Source organism: Capricornis sumatraensis, chromosome 1, assembly GCF_032405125.1.
Source record: "Capricornis sumatraensis isolate serow.1 chromosome 1, serow.2, whole genome shotgun sequence".
Taxonomy (NCBI): domain Eukaryota; kingdom Metazoa; phylum Chordata; class Mammalia; order Artiodactyla; family Bovidae; genus Capricornis; species Capricornis sumatraensis.
Window position 1 is genome coordinate 8,499,669 of NC_091069.1, and position 17,134 is coordinate 8,516,802.

General features: G+C 55.0%; 3 protein-coding genes across 3 annotated transcripts in view; 1 reads left to right on the forward strand and 2 right to left on the reverse strand.

Moving 5' to 3' along the window:
- The first annotated feature begins 411 nt into the window (after positions 1-411).
- PTRH1 (peptidyl-tRNA hydrolase 1 homolog) lies at positions 412-2,254 on the forward strand. The gene is made up of 5 exons (XM_068979496.1): positions 412-507; positions 882-1,101; positions 1,575-1,674; positions 1,817-1,862; positions 1,966-2,254. The coding sequence occupies exons 1-5, from the start codon at positions 412-414 to the stop codon at positions 2,146-2,148; spliced, it is 645 nt and encodes a 214-aa protein (XP_068835597.1). The 3' UTR covers positions 2,149-2,254.
- A 101-nt stretch (positions 2,255-2,355) lies between these two features.
- CFAP157 (cilia and flagella associated protein 157) lies at positions 2,356-8,439 on the reverse strand. The gene is given in 9 exon segments (XM_068979485.1): positions 2,356-2,411; positions 2,720-2,913; positions 3,073-3,257; positions 3,613-3,763; positions 3,941-4,071; positions 4,464-4,731; positions 5,153-5,306; positions 5,970-6,241; positions 8,276-8,439. Coding segments are annotated over 9 exon segments (1,575 nt in total).
- A 5,624-nt stretch (positions 8,440-14,063) lies between these two features.
- The window catches only part of STXBP1 (syntaxin binding protein 1), a 69,146-nt gene continuing 66,075 nt past the window's right edge, over positions 14,064-17,134 (reverse strand). Inside the window, exon 19 of the mRNA XM_068979473.1 lies at positions 14,064-16,001. Within this exon, the coding sequence (XP_068835574.1) occupies positions 15,919-16,001 (83 nt within the window). The 3' untranslated portion in view covers positions 14,064-15,918. The remainder of the gene's footprint in view (positions 16,002-17,134) is intronic.

Consider the following 17,134-nt stretch of genomic DNA (forward strand, 5'->3'; position numbering starts at 1 on the left):
GAATACTGGAGTGAGTAGCCTATCTCTTCTCCAGCGGATCTTCCCGGCCCACAACGCTCTAAGAGTTGACACTTTGCAATGGCTTTAGCAAGTTTTTATTAGCTGGGGAAGGCAAGGAAAAGGCTTGCCGGCTTTCCGCAGCGAGGCAGGGTCCCAGGGGTGGGTCAAAACAAGGCACATTGCTTCCCAATCCAGTGGTCAAACAAGGGCTCCGCGAGCCCCACGACAAATCCCTCAGGAGGCGGTGACGCGGCACAGCGGAATGCGCGGGGATGCCCGGACTAGGCCACCGCCCCGCCACTTCCGCCCCTCAGAAGGGTGGCGGCCACGTGGCCCGCCCCGGATTGGGCGTTAGCGGCTAGGGGCTGGCTGACGTCAGGGGGCGGGGTCCGCGTCCTGAAAGGGGGCAGCATGGGGCTGCCTGGCCTCTCGCACGCAGGGCTGTGGCTGAGTCGAGCCATGAGCCGCTGCGTTTTGGAACCCCGGCCGGCGGGGAAGCGGTGGCTGGTGAGTGGAGTGGGGGAAAGCCCCATAGGGACTCCCGGGCCTTAGCTCCAGTTCTGCCACAGTCTCCTGGGCAAAGTTCTCCCCCTTCCTTGTCTTGAGTTTTCTTATCTAAAAATGGGTCAGATGCTCCGATGGGCTCCAGACTTCCAGGAACTCTGCTCCTGCACTGGGGGGCCCTGCCCACCCATACCGGGGGGCTCTTCCACTTGGCCTTCTGGAGTCTTGGAGTTTCTTGGACTCCTCCTCGTGGCCCTAACCCACTCCGGCCGTTTTCCATTTACCTTCCTCTGCTTTGGGGCCCCTGGCGGGGGCGCGCTGTGAGATAGATTATGGGGAGAGTTGTCGGGCCTCAGTTTCCCTGATGTCCCCCGCAGGTGGCAGGCCTGGGAAACCCTGGACTGCCTGGCACGCGGCACAGCGTGGGCATGGCAGTGCTGGGGCAGCTGGCGCGGCGGCTGGGGGTGGCGGAGAGCTGGGCACGCGACGGGCGCTGTGCCGCGGACCTCGCCCTGGCCTCACTCGGAGATGCCCAGCTGGTCCTGCTCCAGCCACGGAGGCTCATGAACCTCAACGGGCACAGTGTGGCCCGGGCGGGTAAGTTGAGGGCCCCACGTGTGTGCCGCCCAGGAGGGCGCAGGGGCCCGGAGGGGGCATTTCTGGACGGCAGCAAATCGGTTCACCTAGAGCTCCAGGTACCTATTGAGCTCCAATTGCTGCCTGGTCTTGGGTGACTGAGAAGTTGAGAACCTCAGTTTCTTTATATGTAGTGGTGGTTTAGTCGCTCGGTCATATCCATCTCTTTGCCACCCTATGGACTGTAGCCCCCCAGGCTCCTCCGTCCATGGGATTCTCCAGGCAGGAATACTGGAGTGGGTTGCCATGCCCTTCTCCAGGGCATTTTTCCCAACCCAGGGGCTGAACCCGCGGCTCATGTCTCCTGCATTGGCAGGCGGGATCTTTACCACCAAGTGGGGTTAATTGTGGCCCCTCCTCATGGGACCCCAGAGTCAGGACAGCCTTTCTGGGCGGATCAGTAGTAACCGGGGCCACTGTTTCCCTGGGCCAAGCGGAGCTGTTTGGACTGACTGCTGAGGAAGTTTACCTGGTACACGATGAGCTGGACAAGCCGCTGGGGAAAGTGGCTCTGAAGTTGGGAGGAAGCGCCAGGTGAGGCCCTGAGCTGGTCAGGGTGGGATACAGAAGCTGACCTCCAAGTGGGGGTAGAGGTGCCGACCCCAGGCTCCGCGGTGGATGGGGTGAAGGGTGCTGACCCAAGGAAGCACTAACTGCCCCCTCCTATCCCTTGAAGGGGCCACAATGGAGTCCGTTCCTGTATGAGCTGCCTCAACTCCAGTGTGAGTCTGCCCCTCCATCCTGCACTGAGTTGGGTGGGCTGGCACAGGGCTCCCCCCACTCCTTCTTACCAGAGCTCCCTGGGCCCCTCTGGCTCCCCTACAGGCAATGCCACGACTGCGGGTGGGCATCGGGAGGCCGACCCCCCGGGACGCAGTGCAGGCCTACGTGCTGGGCCGCTTCTCCCCGGCTGAGCAGGAGCTGCTGCCTCCAGTGCTGGAGCGTGCTGTGGACCTGCTCCTGGACCACATCCGCCAGCGGAGCCAGGGGTCTTCGTCAGGCCCCTGAGGCCAGTGGACTTGGCTGTCTGCTCAGCTGTCATGCCTGCACCCATCCACCCATCCACAGAGGTGCCACGCCGGCCTGTGGGGTCTTTTATTTTTTTTTTTAATATCACTCTTCTCTGGGCTGCCCCAGGCTGCCTGTGGACTAACGCGGGGACTGTGACCAGAACAGTCCTTCTCTAGGATAGGAGGTTGATCTTCTTTCCACGTCCTACTTCGAAAATAGGGAAACTTCAGGAAGACTAAGCTTTTTGAACCTTTTCTGAGGAGCAGAGGTGTGGATCTGTAAGAATAAAGGTGCCAGCTTAGAAGCTGAAGCCTCCGTGGGGGGGTTCCCACCCCTCCCCTGCCTGTGGAGGAGGGGCCCACAGGGTCCAGCAGGCTCCCCTCCCAGGGGATGTGTGGGTGCATCTGGGTCCACTGAGGCCTTGACACACCTTTCTTCAGCCCATTTTACAGATGGGGAAGTGGAGGCTTAAGACAGGTCCAGCCACATCCACAGAGCCACACAGCTGTGGTGTGGAAGAGCTGTGATATGCACCCAAGGGTGGCCCTCATTCGGCTGTCCCTGGGGCCCCCTGGCACCCTCACCTCAGGGCTGCTGTACGCCTGTAAGTTGCCCATACGGGTGGTATGTGAGAGCAGCCTGAGGTCCTCAGGGTTGGGTGGGATGTGGATCCGTCGAGGTACCAGACCCAGGTCCCCAGGCCGGTAGGGTACGATGCTGGACAGCTGCTGCAGCAGAGACCCTGTCCTGAGTAGCTGGGTGCTGCTGCCCTGGCTGTGGGGAGGGGACTGGTGTCACCCCCTCCAAGTCTTAGACGAGGAAGCTGAGATTCAGAGCAGCTCCGGGGAGCCAGGCTTCTGGCCCCAGCTCAGCCGAGGACAGCCCTTGGACGAGTCCCGTAGCTGCTTCCTCTGGGGTCACGTGGGGTCATGCACTCACCCCTCCCTGGGCAGGCCACAGGGCTGGCGCTCCCGATGCAGGGCCTCGGCCATCTGGGGGCTCGAGACCACGGCCGAGCCGAGCATAAGCAGCAACTGCTGCAGCATCTCCTTGCGCTGGAGCTGGAACACGACGTCGAAGTCTCTGTCCTCCTTGTTAGGCTGCATCTGCTGAGAAGGGAATGGGTGGGCCTACCAGGTCAGGCCCTTTGTGGCCCCAGCATCCACCACTGGGAAACTCCAACCCCAGTGCCTGTTAATCTCAGTATTCCCTGGCTGTGGTGGAATACCCATTCTCCAGATGGGAAGATGACTTCCAGGGCCTCAGAGGCCTTCATCCAGCTCCTTTGAGACCTCAAATGGCTCTTCAGCGTGGAGAATCAGAAAAAGACAGATCTTCCAGGAAACTCTCAGGGGAGAGAGGGGCCCTGGGCCTGGCTTGGCCATCTCTGGTAGTCTGCTTATCTCTCTAGTCCTTGATTCGCCCCCCCATCACCACCACTTTCACCCACTTCCAGTTCACCTGCACGATGTCCTGTAGGAAGGAGGTGGCCTGGGCCAGGGCCGTCTCCAGGCTTGCCCGGACCTTCTGCTCTTTGTTCAGTTGCTGCTGGAGCCGCTGCCCCTCGGCCTGCTGCCGCTCCAGCTGCAGGTTCAGCTGGTCTCTTTCGTTCCTGTGCCCAGGACAGGACAGGTCAGCCTCCTCCCTGTCCTAGGACAAGGGGCCCTGCCTTTTCTCTCCAGCCAGCCCCGGGCCTCAGCTTGTGTGACAGACAAAGCCTCCAGGCCCCTGTACAGAGGGGGAGTCGCTGGCCCATGACCACTGAGGGGAGGTTCGCGTGGCTCTGCACCTCAGTGCCTGATTGTCCTGCTGCTGCTTCAGGAGGTCCTGCTCCAGCTGGCCCAGCAGGACGCGCAGCCTCTCGGCCTCGGCCGTGCCCTGCTGCAGCTCGTGGCACTTCTCCGTCAGCATGAGGATGACCTGCAGTGTGAGCATGTGGCCGTGCTCTGGGCCTCACCGCAGGCCCTCAGCCAGCCCCGCATCCCCCAGAGAGGCCGGCTGGGGCCCTGGGAGCCCGGCACCCGCTGGACTCACCTCAGGGCTGCTGCGCACCTGTTACGTCACCCATGTGGGTGGGGGCCCCGGGGATGGGTTCCCTTTCAACCAGTGATGGGAGCTCCAAGTCAAATACAAACCAGCGATGGGGGCCAGAGCCCTCCCAAGGAGGGCCCCATCGCCTCATGGCTGCCTCCCCCATGCCCTGACCCCAGGTCCACCCTTGCAGGGGCCGTATTTGCCCCGAGTACAGGGCCCTAGGTTTCCTTCCTGCTCTCCGTGCCAAGCCTCCTGGGGTGAGGGCCGGGAGTGCACACCTTCTGGTGTCCCCGGTTTTTCCTGGCCATGAGCTTCTGGGAGTTCTCCAGCAGCTCCAGCTGTTTGCACAGGTTGTCCTGGTGGCCCCGGAGCTGCTCATTCTCCGCCAGCAGCTGCGTGCCCTGTCGTGTAGTCTTGGCCAGCTGCAGGGTCACTGCGTTGTTCTCTGTGATGGCCCGCTTGGTTGTGTCCCACATCTGGCTCGTGGCCACCTTGCGGAACTCCGTGGCCACCATGTTCACACGCTGGATGATCTCCTTTCTCAGTCTAGGCAGGATGGGTGGGGGTGAGGCGGGGTTTGGGCAAAGGGGGGGTCCCCAGAGCACCTAGACCTCTCTGCCCTGTCCCCCACAGGAGGGGCCAGGGCCACCAGCAGGAGCTCTTTATTATAGACTCTTTGTACTATTTTGAACCGTGTCCATGTATGATGAACCATTAAATATAATTTAAGTCGCAAAAAGTGGCACAAGGAAGTCCAGGGATTCTCCAATGCCTGTGTGAGAACTGGGAACCTATTTCTTTTCTCTCCGCAAATCAGCCACAGTTTCGAGGAACAGCAAGCCAGGGCATCAGGGAGCTAGCATGGTTCCCCGCTGCCCAGATAGAAGGCAAAGCTGTCGGAGGCCTGAAGACCTGGCTGTACTTGGCCTCAGTGAGAGGGTCCCGTGCCCGGCAGCAGCCGGCCCACCTGTCCTTGTCCAGCACCGACTTCTTCTCCAGGTTGTGCACGTAGTCCTTGTGTTCATTCTCCTGCTTCCGCAGCTGCTCCTCCAGCGACATGAACTTTTGCGTGAGCTCCTCTTTCTGCAGCCGGAACTCCTCCAGGGCTGCCAGCTTTCCCCCTGCCCCGCCACAGGGCACGGGCCTGGTGAGGGGCCGCCTCGGGAGGGCAGGGTCCCGGGAGTGGGGGCAGCAGGGCTTTGCGTGATGAGGCCCCCCACCCTTCCCCATCCACTAGGGCCAGTCCCCCGTCCCCACACATAATCCTGCCCGCCTTTATGGTTCAGTCTGGAATGCCCTTCCTCTCCTCCCCAAGTCTTACTAAGCCTGGTTCAGGCTCCACCTCCTCCAGGAAGTCCTCCTTGACACTCTCTACTCTCATGAAGGTGACAGTGATGACAGCCTCTGACTCCAGATACCTTCTCTGGATCCAGTACTCCTGCTGTCAACTGAAAGGCACAGCCCCCCTTGCCAGCTGGGTGACCTTGGGCAAGACACTCCACCTTCTTGAAGTGCTTCCTCACCTACCCAGTGGCAGGTGGTGATGGTGTTTCCTGCCTTAGGATTGCTGGGACCATTACCATGGAAGATAGTGTGGGAAGCTGCATGTAGCTGTTGTTGCTCAAGGAATATGTATCATCCCCATTTCCCGGTGGGAAAACAGGGTCAGAGAGAACGGCTGGCCCAAGGTCACAAAGACAGTGGGAGAGCCCAGAGAGACAGAGCCTTGGGTTCCCCACCCGCTGTGGTGTGTGCCCGTAGGCTCACCGGCCAGTGCCCCTTACCAAGGATGATGTTCTCGGTGGTGAGCTGGTCCTTGGTCTCCTGGAATTCGTGGCGCACCTGGGCTAGCTGTGCCTCAAAGGCATCCTTCTCTATCTCCTTGGCCAGCTGCAGGCTCTGGAGCTGCTCATTGAGGTCGGTGATCTCATCCACCCGCTGGTTGAGCGTGCGCTTGAGGAAGGCCACGATCTCCTTCTTGTTGTTGGCCAACTGCTCAAACTCCTGGCGAAACAGCTTCTCCTGCATAGCCAACTCATCCCACTTCCGCTGGTACCTGAGGTAAATGTGGGGTAGAGGTCCAGGGGGCCTCCAGGCAGTCAGGCTGCTCCCGGGACCTTCCCATAGTGGGGCATTGGAGGTTCCAGCCTCATCTCCCCTGGTCAGTGCTTGTGACCGCAGCTGTTGCCTGTGCTCAGCGCCTTACCTGCATAACATCACTAGGGTATAAGCTCTGTGAGGGTGGAGCCTTTGTTAACGTTCACAGTTGTGTCTCCAACACCTAGCGCCTGCTATGTAGTAGGTACTCAGTGTGTTTGCTGAATCCACAACAACCAAGGAAGTAGGGACTATGATGATTATACCCATTTTACAGGTGAAGAAACTGAGGCGCAGAGGGATGAAGCATCTCTGAGTTAGTAAATGGCAAAACCAGAACTTGAACCCAAGTCTGTCTGATACCCTAAAGTTAAGGGTCTTAAGCATAATGCTTGCTGCCAGCTCTGTGCCCTGCTTAATACTTTCACAGTTCATAACCCCAAACTTCTGCACCTGTGATCTCCCCTTCACTGAGTGAACCCCTGTGTTGCCACCTCCGTGGAGCCTTCCTGGCCCTGAGGCAGCATTTGTGGTCCTCTCTTTGGGGCCCTCCTGTAGACTGACCCTTGTCCCACTGGGAAGTCAAGACCTAACTCCTCGCATCTCTGTATTTTGAGGGGCCTGGCAGAGGAAGTTGGCAAATAATAAGTGCCCAGTAACCATCTCTCGAATGCATTTTTCCCAAATACATTCCATCTGGTGTTTCCAGCTTGAGGGAAGCATGTGAATTTTTAAGAGTTGTTGTGTAAGCAATTTTCTAGTTTCCAGTGGAATAATGGGTAGAAGCTATTTGGAAAGATGTTTAACTCCACGACTAACTCAACCAACATCTTCTGAATGGAAGCATGGTGCAGGGTGCAAAGCTGGATGACCCGATCTGTGGAGCAAGGAGGCGGACTGGCTTAGGGAAGTCAGGGCCCAGGGCTGGCCCAGAGCCTCTTCCTTGGGGTGCCTTCCTCTCTCCCTGAGCCTCAGTCTCTCCACCACCTGTCGTGGGGATGATTGGAGGGCCTCTCTTGTGGGACCGTTTTAGGGACACAATGAGCGCCAGTCCAGGAAGGTCTCAACATCAGCTGTGAGTATTTGTAGCAACATGTGAGGAGACCCGTCTGATAGTGTTAGTTGCTCATTCGTGCCTGACTCTTTGCAAGCCCATGGACTATAGCCTGCCAGGCTTCTCTGTCTATGGGATTCTCCAGGCAAGAATACTGGAGTGAGTTTCCATTCCCTTCTCCAGGGGATCTTCCTGACCCAAGGATCGAACCTGGGTCTCCTCCTGCACTGCAGGTGGATTCTTTACCATCTGAGCCACCACCAAAGGGGTGTGTCTTTTGAGGGTCACCCTGAGACTGGGCTAGTGCATCATAACTGAGAGGAAACTAGTGCAAGAATAAGAAAAGTGGGCAAGTGCATGTCTCAGGAGAGTTAGAGAACCCCCCTCCACACACCACCACCCACCTCGCACAGCTCTCCTCGTTTACATTTGGGAAAACAGCGCTGATGTGGACAAGTGGGCTTGGCAACTGGAAGAGCCAGTGGGGCCCATAGCTCAGGTGATCACGGCACAGGCATTGTGGGGGTAGTGGGGGGCAGGTGGGAGGAGGGGCATGTGGTCACCCGCCTGCCAGGGGGCTGCCATCTCCAATTCGTCCCTCCAATTGAACTCTGCCCTCTTACGTAAAACGCCTGGTTCCAGGGGTCAACTGTGAGGCAGGAGGGACGTAGTCCTTGCCTGGGGAGGGATTAGGCTCTTAACTAGGCACTGGGCCCCTGGAAACTCTGGGAGCTAAGATGGGGCCAAGAAATCCATTTTTCTTCAAAATCATGAAGCCTCCCAATGTTATCTTTGAGGAAACTGAGGCAGGGATGGGGGGGTGGGTCTGGACATCCCCTGGGAGGCCAGAACACAGGGGTCCCCACCGACTGAACCTGCACAGTGGCCAGCTGTGAGTCACTCCCTGACCTGGCAGGACCACCCTGCCCGCCCACCCACCGGGCCAGCCTGTCCTCCAGGTTGCGGATCTGGGCGTGGTAGAACTCTCGGATCTCCTCGCTTATAGGCATTTCCATGGGCTTGTTGGCCAGGTTGGGATCCTTCTTGCTACCTTTCTTCTTCTTGAGCTCAGGCTCTTTGGCCCCCTTCTTTTTAGGAGCCATGGCAGGCGGCAACCACTACTCCAGGGCCTCTTTAAGAGGCCAGGTGGTTGCTAAGGAAGTTCCTCACATACATAGCAACAAGCTTAAGATGTGAAGCCAGGCTTAAAGGGACCTTTCCTCTTCCTGGAGAGGATGGGCTTCAGGGACCAGCCTCCTGCTCCAAGGCCAACAGCGCCACAGAGGCCATAGGCCTGGGTGTCTTAGACCATGGCGTCTCAGAGACCAGGACGCCAGGCTCACTGGGCACTCTTTCGGGCTCTGGGAGACCCTTCCTTCCCTCAAGAGGAAATTGGTGACATGGGAATATTACAGTGGGTCAGAGCCCTAGAAGGGCTTCCCTTGTGGCTCAGATGGTAAAGAATCCACCTGCAATGCAGGAGACCTGGGTTCAACCCCTGGGCTGGGAAGATCCCCTGGAGAAGGAAATGGCAACCCACTCCAGTATTCTTGCCTGAGAATTCCATGGACAGAGAAGCCTGGAGGGCTACAGTCCGTGGGGTTGCCAAGAGTCAGACACGACTTAGCGAGTGAACCAGACCACAAAGTCCAGCAGCCCCTCTGGCAGCCGGGTCTCCGGAGGGGAGTGGGTGCATACATACAGCCCAGCGGACTGCAGTGTTGGCCCAGGTCAGTGGCCTGTGGACTCACAGCACTGCCATCTCTAGGAGGCTCTGGAGGGAGGAAGCCCAGCCCCAAGGGAGACAAGGAAGCCAGCTTTCTTTATAGTCCAACTCTCACATCCATACATGACTACTGAAAAAAACAGCCTGGACTATGGTTTCTGTTTTATAAATAAGTTAATTTGTACCTCCAGACACTTTAAATGATTGTTTCTTTCTTAAGAAAACATCTTTACCAATTGTTGTTTTGCCGGAGGGAGGTTCCATTGGGTTCCTTTCCTGTGCCATTCCAGACTCCCACCCAGGCTATCTTATTCAGCTAAGATATTTACTGAGCACCTACTAAAGAGATCAAACCGGTCCATCCTAAAGAAAATCAGTCCTATTCATTGGAAGGACTGATGCTGAAGCTGAAGCTTCAGTACTTTGGCCACCTGATGCGAAGAACTAACTCACTAGAAAAGACCCTGATGCTGGAAAAGATTGAAGGTGGGAGGAGAAGGGGACGATAGAGGATGAGATGGTTGGATGGCATCACCGACTAGATGGACATGAGTTTGAGTAAACTCCGGGAGTTGGTGATGGACAGGGAAGCCTGGCATGCTGCAGTCCATGGGGTCACAAAGAGTTGGACACGACTGAGCGACTGAACTGAACTGAAGTTCACTGAAGAAAAACTAAACTGAACTGAACTGAACAAAACAGAAACAGAGTCACAGATGTAGGCGAAGGGCAGGGGGATGAATTCCCTGGGATGCATTCGGAGATTGGGATTAATATACACTCACTCTCCAGGCAAGAATACTGGAGTGGGTTACCATGCCCTCCTCCAACCCAGAGATCTTTCCAACCCACGGATCGAACTCACATCTCTTATGCCTCCTGCATTGGCAGGCATGTTCTTTACAACTATCGCCACCTGGGAAGCCCCATATATAAGACAGATAACTAACAAGGACCTACTGCATGGCACAAGGAACTCTACTCAATACTCTGAAATAATTTATATTAGAAAAGAATCTAAAAAAGAATGACAGAAGTGTATGTAAAACTGATTCCCTCTGCTGTACACTTCAAACTGCTAACAGCAACACTGTAAATCAACTATACTCCAATACAAATAATAAAGTAGAAATTGTTCTAAGGCATGCAGTAAATGCAGAAACATTTAAGAAAAATCTATAGACTCTGCAAGTATGAGTCTAGTATTTGAGCAACGATGCACTTCCTTCTCAGCTGTGATATATATCATTACATATTATATGTATACACATACACACACACATGCATATTTGCATTTTGCCTGAGGCCAAGGTGCAAACACAGACGCCACAAGATGACACCGTGTTTGACATCATCACAGAGGAGGGGTTGTGCCAGAGACAGGAGTCCGGCCCCTCCTTGCCTGAAACACCTACTGAGACTGATTCTCTTGACCCAAATGTGGCTGAACAGTGAGTAGACATCACCTCCATTTCCTGAGTTATCATTAAGTGCCTGGTATTGCTCCTTCTCTCTTTAAAAAAATAAAATATTTATTTGGGTTCACGGGGTCTTAGTTGCAGCACACAGGATCTTTTCACTGTGGCATGTGAACTCTTAGTTGCGTGTGAAATCTAGTTCCCTGACCAGGGATTGAAGCCAGGACCCCCTGTATGGGAGCTTGAGTCTTAGCCACTGGACCACCAGGGAAGCCCCTGGCCTTGTGCTTTCTCATCAAAGGATTAGGAAAGCTTGGAAGCAGGATCGAAGCCTGTCTTTGATTAAGGGAAGGTGCCTGAGAACAGTGCTCAGGGCAGGTAGTTCTTGAATGACACCAAGTGCTCGGGGAGTGGTCAGTGTTGAGCCTTGTCAAGTTTCTGGGCGTATCTGTCAGCAGTCCTCCTGATTTCAGCAACTCTATGAAGCTTTCCTTGCCTTGGGCAACTATATTAACCCACTTAGGCCGCCATAACAGAATGCCATACACCAGATGACTTCAACAACAGAAATCTAATTTGTCAAGTTCTGTCTGGAAGTCGAAGGCCAAGGTGTCGGCAGGCTTAGTTTCCCGAGGCCGCCCCTTGGCTTGCAGACAGCTGCTCTCTTCCTGTCTCTGCACGTGGTCGGCCGACCCTGGGCATGCGCACCCTTGTCTCTCTGTGTCCTAATCTTCTCCTCTTATAAGGGTACCAGTCAGGTTGGATTATGGCCCACCTTATTGGCCTCATTTTAACTAACTTTTTTAATGGTTTTGGGCTTCTCTGGTGGCTCAGATGGTGAAGAATCCGCCTGCAGTGTGGGAGACCTGGGTTCTACCCCTGGGTTGGGAAGATCCCTTGGAAGAGGAAATGGCAACCCACTCCAGTATTCTTGCCTGGAGAATCCCATGGGGTCACAGAGAGTCAGACACGACTGAGCAGCTTTTCACTTTCACTTCACTGGATTTCTGGCACAGGTCTCCTAAAACCCTTGGAATTTCCTGAGAGGCATATCTTCTGCTCTTCATAACATCTTCCCACATACCCGAGTTTTTGCTGCTGAGGTTAAGAGGAGAGGGGCAAGAGCTTCAGGGTGAGGGCTGCTCATCAGAAACACCGGGTAGATTAGAAGGTTAGAACTTCCTGCACCTCCCACCCCCAACCCTTAACCTGTGGAGAGGGCAGAGGGGCTGCAGACTAAGTTTCAATTACTAGTGGCCGATGATTTAATCAACTCTATGTAACGACACCTGCATAAAACCTTCTAAATAACAGAGTTTGGGGGGAACTTCTGGGTTAGTGGGCAAAGGGAGGTGCTGGGAGGGTGGTGTGCCTGGAAAGGGCATGGAAGTTCTGGGCTAACCACCCCACCCCACCCCCGCCAAGTCCATACCTTGCCCTGTACGTCCCTTCCATTTGGCTGTTCTCTGGGGGTATCCTTTGTAATAAACCAGTCACAGCAAAGAAAGAGCTTCCCTTCATTCTGTAAGTTGTTCTAATGAACTATTGAACCCAAGGAGGGGGTTGTGAGACCCCTCGAATTGTAATCAGCTGGGCAGGGTAGCGTGGGCACCCCTTTGATGTCTGAAGTGGAGGCAGTTTTGCGGGACTGAGCCCCTGATCCGTGGGACCTGCACTCCCTGAATAATTAGTGTCAGAACTGACGAAACTGTCAGACACCTAGTTGGAGCCAGAGACTTGGAGAAATGGTGTGAAAAGCGTATTTGGTGTCAGGAAAAAAAAAAAGCTCACTCCCTTCACTAGTTCTGTGTAATGCAAGTACCTGCGTGTACTCCTCTGGGCAGGCATGGCCAGGAAGATGGGGGCTCCCTCTTCTCTCAGCTCCTAGTCTGGGGCTCATTTCTCCCTGGAAGGGGCAGACGGCCACCCTATCTCACCTTCCCCCTCCCCGATGTTGCAGGATGTCTGTTGCCTATAGGTAGGGCAGAGGGCGTCCCCATACCAGCCCAGAGGGTAGAAGTCCCACTCCAGGTGTGGCAGGTTAGGAATACCTGTACCCTGATGGCTCTCACCTCAGCCAGCTCCTAGGATGGAGGTGCCACACAGGGAGGGGCAAGCTGAGAAGAGCAGGGACTGTTACGCCGGAGCCCACTTGTACAGTAGGTGTCACTCCAGGAAAAGTAGGTCTGTCCCTAGTCTGGGTGCAGTAGCACATGGCTTCTGCTCTGGGGAAAGGCAGTCTGTAAGGACAGGGTGCTCCACAGCTCTGCCCGAGGGAGCTGATTTTATTTGGATCAGAGCTTTGAAAACTCCTTGTCTAAAGGTGTTATCAAAACCATCGGAGATCTTGGTGGAGAGGGGTTAAGAGAAGGCTGGTAGCCCTGTGATGCAGTCTGGTTTGCTTTAAAAAAAAAACAACGTTTATTTATCTGGCCATGGGAGGTCCTAGTGCAGCACACAGGATCCTTGGTCTTAATTTCAGGATGTGAGTTCTTCAGTTGCGGCATGCGAACTCATTAGTTGGGGCATGTGGGGTCTAGTTCCCTGACCAAAGATTGACCCTCGGGCCCCCTGTATTGGGAGCTTAGAGTTTTAGCCACTGGACCACCAGGGAAGTCCCCAGCACCTGGTTTTTACAGGGTTCTGGTGGCTCAGACAGTGAAGCGTCTGTCTACAATGTGGGAGACCTGGGTTCAATCCCTGGGTGAGGAAGATCCCCTGGAGAAGGAAATGGCAATCCATTCCAGTACTATTGCCTGGAAAATCCCATGGACAGAGGAGCCTGGTAGGCTACAGTCCATGGGGTCGCAGAGTTGGACACAACTGAGCGACTTCACTTTCCTTTCCTTTCACTTTAGCAGCATTATCTTTGGTGCCACTTTTTCCTCCAAGGAGCGTAATTCTGCTGTCTGTTGTTTGGGTTTCTCCACCACCTTTAGGGATGGACTTAATTGGTTTAATTCTAAAATGTATTCTTTTGTGATTGATATTGGGGGAATTTGCTTGGCTTATGGATGAGGTCACCATGCTTCATTTGAAACTGAAATATTTCCAGTGTCACCATGAGCCTAACGAAGGGTCCCCCTCTTCACGCTGGGCCAAACTCATCACAGTCTCCCCAAGTCACCAACAGGCTTCATGCCTTCCAGATCTGAAAGTTCACTGGAAGGCTTGGTGGTGTGGCAGCAGGAAGAGAGAACGCTAAGACTGATGCAGTGACCTCATCACATGCCCTGAACGCACAGGCACCACAGGCTCACAGAGGGCGCCACCTGCCGAGACGCAGCCCGCCGTCTCCGAGGCTGAGAGACAACTTACATACAGAGACCCAGGACAAGGGAAGAACTGCCCGCTCTCAGGCAGCGTGGTGCACACTCTGTGGATTGTCTGCAGACTCCAGACGGCTCCAGATCCTAGGGTAAGTCTCAGTGACCTGGATCCAGAAGGCTCCAAGCCACGTCAGGGGGCAGCTGGGCTCCTCCCCACTGGACCATCGATGAAGCCTTTCTCCTCCTGCTCCCCAGAGAGAAACCGGGCGGCAAGTCACCCTGGACACCATGAATGGGCGCTGATTTATTTCTTTATTAGACTTGAGTGCTTTAGTACAGAACGGTACAGAGATGATACACATTTGTGCTTCAATACTTTCAAACACTGAGATTCTGATAATTTCAAGGTAAACAAGTTTCAAGACAGACTAGCTTTTTTTAAAATATCCTTTTGATAAATTATTTTTTATATAAATAACAGAGAAAGGAAAACCAACGTGTTGAACAAACAAGGTCCTGAAGCATGAGCGTCGTTTGGTCAAGGGCAGGGGACAAAACAAGCAGTTTTAACAGGAAGAAACCAAGGCAGGCCCTTACAGTCTGTCCTAAGGAAATAAGATCTCGTAAGGAAGGGGGCGGGCAGGGAGACAGACCTGAAAACTAATCTGAGAGCAAAGGGGGAAGATTTCAAAGCCTCGAGAAGAGAACGCCACGATGCATCTAACGGGGCGGGCGGAGGATATATTCTGAAAGGGAAGAGGGGGTGGCGGAGAACTACCACACACACGTTTGCAACGACGATGCCGCAAGACAGTAATATACACACACGGGCTGGGGCGGTTCAAGGGCGTGGGGGGTGGGTGCGGGACATTTTTTGTGACTTCCACTGTCGTTATAGTTCACAGCAGCAGCAGAACAGAGTGCGCTCCCTTCCAAAGAACGAGCCGCTGAGTCCTGAGGATGAGGAGACATCCTTCCTGCGTTGGCCTCTTTGATTTCTGCATCAACAGCTAAGTTTTATACAGCTACGTCTTTATACAGAGAGTAAAATGATTGTTTTCTTCTTACAAGCATGACGACGTATGACCCCACACTACACAAAATAAAGTATTAGGGAGTATCTTAAACAGAGGATGATCTGCGGTGGGACTGGGGTCTGTGTAAACCCAGCAGGCTACTCTTCGTGTAGTTTGAAGCCTCAGGGGCGCGGACAGGAAAGGGACCTCTGAACCAGGAGCCTGCGGGACCCTCCCAGTCCTAGTCCGTTGCTGAGCTATAAGCTCTATCCAGGCTGACCTCACTGAGAAAGAGGAGCTCTGGTGGTGTTGGCGGGTGGTGCCTGGGGAAAGATGGGGTCTGAAGGACCAGGTCTAACTGGAGACCCAGGTCCCCAGTGGAAGCCTGCTCCTCTCTCATGCAGGCATGGTGATAGACTGCAGACAGGACCACAGTGCTGTGGCCGTGGCCAGGGAGGGCACTGAGACAGGGCACCCAGCCCGACTTCCCGTGGCCCAACCCCCAGCCCCCACCCTCAACACCGGGGGATGGGGGGAGCGACCCCCTTGGGGAGAGAGAGCAGAGGTCGGCACCAGGGCAAACCTCTCGAGATGTCACCTGAGCTTCACTTCCAAGCTCATGTGAATGAGAGCCGGCACCAAGGGGGAGGAACTGGAGTGGAGAGAAGAGACACCCTCAGTTTGACATACTCCAAGAACGGAAAGCTCAGTGATTCCCAACACGAACAGGAGCGACCCCAAACGGGGTCTTAAAAACACCCAAACGTCTACCTTCCCATACGCAAGCAAATGTGCACACGTCACGCTGGGCTATGTACAAGGTCTTAAATCATAACTAATGGGGAGGAAGTGTCCATTCACCCTAAACGGTTCCAGGAACCCGGTGGCAGCATGGCCCACACCCCAAACGTCTCCTCCAGGATACACATAGAAGGGACTCTTTAAAAAAAATAAAAAAACAATGCATTCTTTTGTTTCAGACAAGAAGAGGGCATCACCAAACACGAGAACGCAGCGGCGACAGTGCCGGCCGGGCGTGCAGAGCTGGGGGAGGCGATGGAGGGAGGAGGGGGTCAGCGAAGGGACCGAGGCGGTCGGGGCTGCGAGCACTTCGGGGAAAGGGTTCGTTTTGTTTGGAGGGGCGGCTTATTTTTTAACTGCTTATTTCTTCATCTGTTTTATTCAGTTTCTTCAGCGTGTCCAGCAGTTTCTGTGGGGTGAGAATGTGCGTGGATCCTGGGGAGGCAGAAAAGACCTGTGAGCTTGCCGCCTCTGGTTTCAAACACTTTTCCCCTCCCCTGCCCTCGTCCATTCCCACAGCGGCAGCTGCCCCTTCCCCTCCCCTGGCCTTGGTCAAGTGGACAGAGAGGGGGGTGGGGGCTGGGGTTTGGGGCCACGTCACAACTGGCCCGGGAGACATTTGGGGGCCATGGGTGAACAAAACACCTCTTCTGGCTCGGGCAGGGTCCCCCGGGCTGTACCGATGAAGGCACTGTCTCTCCATCCGGGCTCAGTGCTGTCTGCCAGGGGACAGGGCAGCCATCCTTCTAATTCTCTCCTGAACTCAAGGTGAAGCCAGGGAGAGAAGTGCCGAACCACATGGTGGGGGAGAGGGGGCTGAATGGGGCAGGGGTTCGCAGGCGGGCTGTGTGTGGAAAGAGAGGTCCAGGTCGGGAGGAAGGAGGTGGACAGAGCACCCAGGGGAAACCACTGCGCTCTGGGAGCCAGCTGGCTGGGGCTTCGCGGTGGGAGGGACCTCAGGTGTGAAAGGGGGAGGGCCGGGGAACCTGAGGCCTTACCTTGCAGAGACCCGCACATTGTAAGAGGTTAGAAATGCTTGCAAAAACTTAAGCTAATGGAATTAGATATAATTCTACTGCAAAAATAAAAATAAAAATAAATGAAGTCCTTTTTCGTACAGAGAGAGATCTAATAAGTGCAGTAAAAAAAGATGCATGGATCGTGTGGTTTGGACATGGACTTACTCAAAAAAGCAACAGAAGTGACTGGTGTGTGAGCATGAGGCCTGCACGCATGCAGCAGAAGGCTTCAAAGAAAGAGATCCTGGTGGGAGAGAACTGAACAAAAGAGACCCATCCTTGAAAATGTGCCTCCCTGGAGACGCGGGCAAGGGCGCAGGCCTTCCTGGGAAGAGGGGCCCAGAAACCACAAGAGGCCAGATTTCCACCCTGAGGGTGGGCAGAAAAAGGCTTGGGCAGGCTCCTTGGGAGTGATTCCAAATAGCAGGGTCCGTACACCTTTGACCGCTACTTGCGCAGCTGACCCCTGATGGCTGGCACTGCAGACCAGGAGAACACTGGAGAAGCCATCTCTGGTGTGAGAGGCTTCTCTGCAGCTCAAGCCCCAGC

Bases quoted from the DNA above. Each gene is read 5' to 3' on its own strand.
- PTRH1 (XM_068979496.1), top strand. From the start codon at position 412: ATGGGGCTGCCTGGCCTCTCGCACGCAGGGCTGTGGCTGAGTCGAGCC. The intron at 1,102-1,574 runs GTAAGTTGAGGG...CCCTGGGCCAAG, and splicing joins GCACAGTGTGGCCCGGGCGG to CGGAGCTGTTTGGACTGACT. The intron at 1,675-1,816 runs GTGAGGCCCTGA...TATCCCTTGAAG, and splicing joins AAGTTGGGAGGAAGCGCCAG to GGGCCACAATGGAGTCCGTT.